Raw genomic sequence first — 6,240 nt, forward strand, 5'->3', positions numbered from 1 at the left:
GTAAACAATGTAGTTGCTTGGTCTCCTTCAATCCCTTTTAAATTTTGCAGGAGGCGGTCCTTATCAGACACTAATTACATACAAAAATATGAAAGGTGTAGCTTTATGGCATGGGCACATAAATTGATTGAAAGGCGATGCGTGGGAGAAGGACGATATACATGTTTTTATGTAAAGTGTAATTACTTGATAAGCCCCTGAGAAACGAATCATGATTTTTGTGTTTGTGTTTATTTATTATTTTAAAGAAAATTAATGAAAAAAGTTTGAAAATTTTAAGTTTTAATGATAAGGACAAAATAAAGGATAAAGTAAACAATACCATAATTAACTTTTTAATATAAAAATATAATTTTTCGTAAAAATAAATAATATCATAAGCTTTTTATTAAAATTTCTTTATTTTAATGTTTTGTGTTGTGTCCGTCGGTTAACCTAACAAGTAATGGGCAAACAATGTAGTTGATTGGTCTCCATAAATCCCTTTTAAATTTTGCAGGTGTACCAGGTGGCGGTCTTTATCAGACACGAATTACACACAAAAATATGAAAGGTGTAGCTTTATGCCATGGGCCCATAAATGGATTGAAAGGTGTTGTGTGGGAGAAGGACGACATCACATGTTTCTATCTAAAGTGTAATTACTTGATAAGCCCCTGAGAAACGAATCATGATTTTTGTGTTCGTGTTTATTTTTTATTTTAATCTTTTGTGCTGTGTCCATCGGTTAACTTAACAAGTAATGCAATTTAAACTCAAATTCGACCATATATTGATGATATGATCTGACACGTTAAGAAGTTTGTTTTTGAAGCTTGAAACTTCATAACAAACGAGATATCCAAAAATCAGTGATGAGGATTGTCGAATGAGTTTGATAAGGAAGGTATGTAAAATTACCGACGTTTTCTCTGCGTCCACGTCTCAGAAAATGTTTTGGCCACGCTGAGCCACTCGTAAACAGTGTCAGGAGAGGGTGAGTGATATAATGGAGCTGGAAGATGCGTTAGTTGACTGTTCACCTTCAATCCTTCTTAAATTTCACAAAAAACGTGAGCACCAAGTGTTGGTCCTTATAAGACACGATTTACACACATAGAATGAAACATGTAGGTTTGAAGGGTGACGTATTTTGAAATGGGGCTGATTGTGGGACTTTAAACAAGAAACGAGTCATATTTTTTGTGCTCGTGTTTATTTGTTATTTTAATGATTTATATTAGACTAGACATTCTTGTCGTATTTCTCGTGTTCGTGTCACTTTCGTGTTATACCTGATATCTTAACGGATCGTGTCGTGTAATTTCCTTTAAAGTAAACGGGTAATATGACCTGACCCAAAATCAACCCGATAATATTATCAGGTCATATGACCCGACCCGTTACCTGTTAAGAAAAATATATTTTAAATCAATAAAAATGAAAATGAAAAACATAATTTGACCCAAAAAAATGTAAAACATAATACTAAATTAGTAATCTTACTCATGGTTTTAATCTAAAAATCATCTTTGTCAATGATTAAAATGAAGTTTTCTATATATATTTTTTTGGATAAAGTACAAAAAATTACCTCAACTATTGGTGTCACGACACTTTCATACCTCATCTTTTAAAATTGACAATGTCATACCTCATTTTTAGAATTTGGTCCAATGTTATACCTTTCGTTACTTGGCTGTTTACTTTTCAGTTAAATGCTGACGTGACTTGATTCGGGACCCACTTTCTATTAAAAAATTAATAAAATATTATTAAAAACTAAAAATAATAAAGAAAAGTAAAAAAAAAAAAAAAAAAAAATATTCCCTCTGTTCGTCCCTTCCCCCCCTCTCTCTCTCCCCATCTTCATCTTCTTCCTTGCTTAATCTTCAACCAAAACCCCCCGCCCCCCCAAGAAGAAGAAGAAGAGGAAGGAAAAAAAAAAAAATTCCAACCCAACCCAGTTCCCCCCCCCCCCCCCCCCCGGCGCAAAAAAACCACCCGCAACCCAGAAAGATGAAGAAGGAGGAAGAAGAAGAAGAAAAATAAAAAATAAAAAAAACCCCAACCTAACCCAGTTTGTCCCCCTTGCAACCCAGAGAGAAGAAATAGAAACAAAAAAACAAATCCAAAGCGAACCCAGTTCGTCTCCTCCCCCCCTCCCTGCGCAAAAACCCAACCCCTTGCGAACCCCAAATCCACCACTCTCATCCATTCTCCACATCCTCTTTCGCACCCATCCTCCACCTTCTCCGCGCACCCATCTTCTTGCCGACGGGATCTGGGTTTTTTTTTTTTGTTTTTTTTCTGGATTGCAGGAGGGAGAAGAGGGGGTGGGGAGAGAAGGAAGACAAATTGGAATATTTATTTAATTTTTTTTTTTTCGGGGTTGCAGGTAGGGGAAGAAAATGAAGATGGGGAGAAGAGACAGCAGGGGGGAGGGGAGGGACAAACTGAGGGTTTTTTTTTTTTTTTACTTTATTTTTATTTTAATGTTTAAAAAATATTAAATAATTTTTTTAGTTTTTAATAATATTTTAATGATTTTTTAATAGAAAGTGGGCCTCAAATCAATCCACATCAGTATTTAACTGAAAAGTAAACGGCCAAGTAACGGAAGGTGTAACATTGGACTAAATTCTAAAGATGAGGTATGACATTGTCAATTTTAAAAGATAAGATATGAAAGTATCGCACACTAATAGTTGAGGTAGTTTTTTGTACTTTACCCTATTTTTTTCCAGTGGGTGCGGTAGCTAGTCAACGATACTATAAATAGCAAAGCTTATGAGCTCCTGAACTCACACCAGCACTTGATACAAAAGCAATAACACTTGGCTAGTTTGCTTCAGACAATCTTTGAAATATGTCTTCTGTGGAAGTTCCACTATCTCAATCTTCAAACCCAAATGACACTTTTGATGTTCATCGGCCTAAGCCTTCAGCCACTTTTTCTCCCAGCATTTGGGGTGATCATTTTCTGTCATATGCTTCTTTGGTAAGACTTCTTTCCTACTACAATAAACTATTAATTTGAACACTATATTATTATGAAAATTAAATTTGTAATTTTAAACAAAGAGGAAAATAATCAAAGAGCACTTTAATCATTTAAAATGCTACTGATTCGAAATCATTTTATCTTTCCTTTCCTTAACGTGGCAAACATGCTGCGAATCTAACTACCAAAGTTAAATTCACACGCTATTTTATTTTTTTTTGGAAAAACAAGTTCTTAAAGTCATGAAAACTGTCATGCAATAACTATTTCAGGCTAGGTGCCTCTCTTTTCTCAATGTGTACAATTTAAAAATTGACATCATAAAGGTTATGTGTTTTCTAATGTGTTACCAGACTTATAATCATCTTATATCAATTGTAGTCTATATCTTTTGGTACTTGGAAACCTCCTTATTCAAACATATCATAAAGGTTATGCGTTTTCTTTTTTCTTAAATCAATATGATCCTGTGGAGGAAGTGGATGCTGAACTTGAACAACATGTACAAGAACTGAAGGAAGAAGTGAGAAGGATGCTAACGACATCACTTGAAAATGTTTCCCAAAAGCTGAACTTGATTGATGACATTCAGCATTTAGGTGTGTCCTACCATTTTGGAAATGAAATTGAAGAAATTTTACAGAAAATTCACAAGAGCTCTTATGATTTGGATGACCTGTACACTGCCGCTCTTCGTTTTCGATTGCTTAGACAACAAGGTTATAACATTTCATGCGGTAAAGTAATCTCGGATGGTGGTCTGGTCATATATTTTGTTTTTTTTTTATCTAAATGCTTCTTGAGGTTCTGAATTTTCCATTTTGTTGGTCATGCAGACTTATTCAACAAGTTCAAGGACGGTGATGGAAAATTCAAGGAGTCACTCGTTGATGATGTTGCAGGACTACTAGGCTTGTATGAAGCCACACACCTTAGGATACATGGAGAGGAGATACTAGATGAGGCTCTAACCTTCACCAGGACTAATCTTGAGTCGGCGACATTCCGTTTAAGCCCCCCACTTGCAAAAGCAGTAACCCATGCCTTAAATCAACCGCTCCGAAAGGGTTTACCGAGGGTTGAAGCAAGGTATTACTTGTCAGTCTACCAGGAACTAAGAGAATCACCGAATGAAACTCTCCTAATGTTCGCTAAGTTGGATTTCAACCGACTGCAACGAGTCCATCAGAAAGAACTAAGCGAAATCACAAGGTAAATTAATTCCTTATTTATCCATATACATCACTTACTAAAGAGATGAATTCCCCACCTCTAGCTACTAATAAATAATTATTTTTGTAACTTAGGTGGTGGAAGGACTTGGACGTGCCAAACAAGCTACCTTTTGCAAGAGACAGATTGGTTGAGGTCTACTTCTGCTGGAGTTTGTCAGTCTACTTTCAGCCTCAATATTCCTTTGCTAGGAGGATATTATGCAAAGTTACCGCTATAGCATCCATTATGGATGACATTTATGATGCTCATGGAACATTTGAAGAACTAGAGCTCTTTACTGAAGCTATTGAGAGGTATGAATATATCATTAGTTAAAATTCTCTTATATAAACTATCTTACCTTACATCTGATCAAAACAGAAAACTAAATTATGCACAACTAATTTATATATTACTTGATCAGATGGGATGTCTCAGCCATAGATCAACTACCAGAGTATATGAAACTTTGCTATCGTGCATTGTTGAATATATACAGTGAAATTCATGAAAAGCTTGCGCACGAGGGGAAATTATATCGCATCCACCATGCAAGAGAAGCGGTAATAATCCTCAATATATATATATATATATATATATATATAGACTTAATTTTGAGTCTAAAGTTGTTACAAGGCCAGAAAAACGTGTTGCAAATACTTCACAATATGTATAGAAACAAATAATTATTTATAATAATCTTTATATATCAATATTAATTAAAAGTAGAAACGATAAGAATTAATATAATCTCTTGATCTGGTATGTGCCAGATGAAAAACCAAGTTAGAGGCTTCTTCGATGAAGCAAAATTGTTCCGCCAGAAGCACTTGCCATCATTGGATGAGTACATGTCTGTAGCAATGGTGACCAATGGCTACGCGTTGCTAATAACCTTATCGTTTGTTGGAATGGAAGAAGCTACAATAGACTCCTTTGATTGGTTGTTAACTTCCCCTCAAGCAGTGAAGGCTGCATCAACAGTTGCCAGACTTATGGATGACATAGTGGACCATAAGGTACTTAATCATATATGTAAATAGTATTAATGAGTAATGTAGAATGTAAAGTCTCACACTAAACACCAGACATAATAAAATATAACTCATAAAATTGGTTCCACTTCTAATTGCACTGGATGCTTTTATACAAAAGCCTATGCCTACTGGGCTAACAAGTGGTTAAGTTGGAATAGTATCACTGCTTGACCCATTAGTAGTGGATTGTTGAACCGCTAACTGAAATCTTGAAAGTACTACTATTATGATTGCGTTAATACTTGTATTAATGGTCTTCTTTTATCTTAATCGTCATGCCTGACTAGTTTGAGCAAGAGAAAGAACATTTGGTCTCAGCTGTGAACTGTTACATGAGAAAATATGGTGCCACACAAGAAGAAGCGATAATCGAACTTCAAAGACAAGTGAATAATGCATGGAAGGACATAAACGAAGCGTGCCTCCACCCTACCGCTGTCCCCATGCCCCTGCTAATTCGTATTCTCAATTTTGCTCGGGTCATGGATGTTGTGTACAAGTGTGAAAATGGCTACACTAACGCTAAGGGTGTGCTAAAAGATCTTATAGCTTCTACATTAGTGGAACCCGTGGCTTTATGAGCCTAAAATATCCACTTATCGTGATGTTTCTTTTGAAAGTATGGCTCCAGTGCCCAAGTTGGCTACAAATAATAAGGAGCTAGCTACCATCCCTTAAGACTGTAAAAATGTAATTTGGGTTGTGTGTTTGCTTTCCATATTATGATTTTATGATTAATAAAAGAACTTCTATGTAGTTGGAATAAATCATATATTATTTATTTAACTCCAATACCACACTAGAACATGAATCTATAGCTGTTAGAACATGAATGTATAGCTGTTGGTGCCAAAACTTGGACGCAGATTCGACATGACATCTTGTATTACAACTGAAAGTGCACTGTTAACTTTGTACTCAATGGCAAGGAAAACGCATATTCGATATGGCGGTGCAGCAAGACGGGAGTGGAGCTGCAAGCCTTGGTGATGGGAACGATGGTTG

General features: G+C 35.7%; 1 protein-coding gene across 1 annotated transcript; it reads left to right on the forward strand.

The window, feature by feature from the left end:
• Positions 1–2,785: 2,785 nt before the first annotated feature.
• On the forward strand, positions 2,786–6,002 carry LOC137744023 ((-)-germacrene D synthase-like). The gene is made up of 7 exons (XM_068483884.2): positions 2,786–2,980; positions 3,459–3,720; positions 3,820–4,195; positions 4,291–4,512; positions 4,623–4,761; positions 4,972–5,217; positions 5,523–6,002. The coding sequence occupies exons 1-7, from the start codon at positions 2,849–2,851 to the stop codon at positions 5,814–5,816; spliced, it is 1,671 nt and encodes a 556-aa protein (XP_068339985.2). The 5' UTR covers positions 2,786–2,848; the 3' UTR covers positions 5,817–6,002.
• Positions 6,003–6,240: the final 238 nt, after the last annotated feature.

This window comes from Pyrus communis, chromosome 12, assembly GCF_041283825.1.
Source record: "Pyrus communis isolate YQ-2024b chromosome 12, ASM4128382v1, whole genome shotgun sequence".
Taxonomy (NCBI): Eukaryota; Viridiplantae; Streptophyta; class Magnoliopsida; order Rosales; family Rosaceae; genus Pyrus; species Pyrus communis.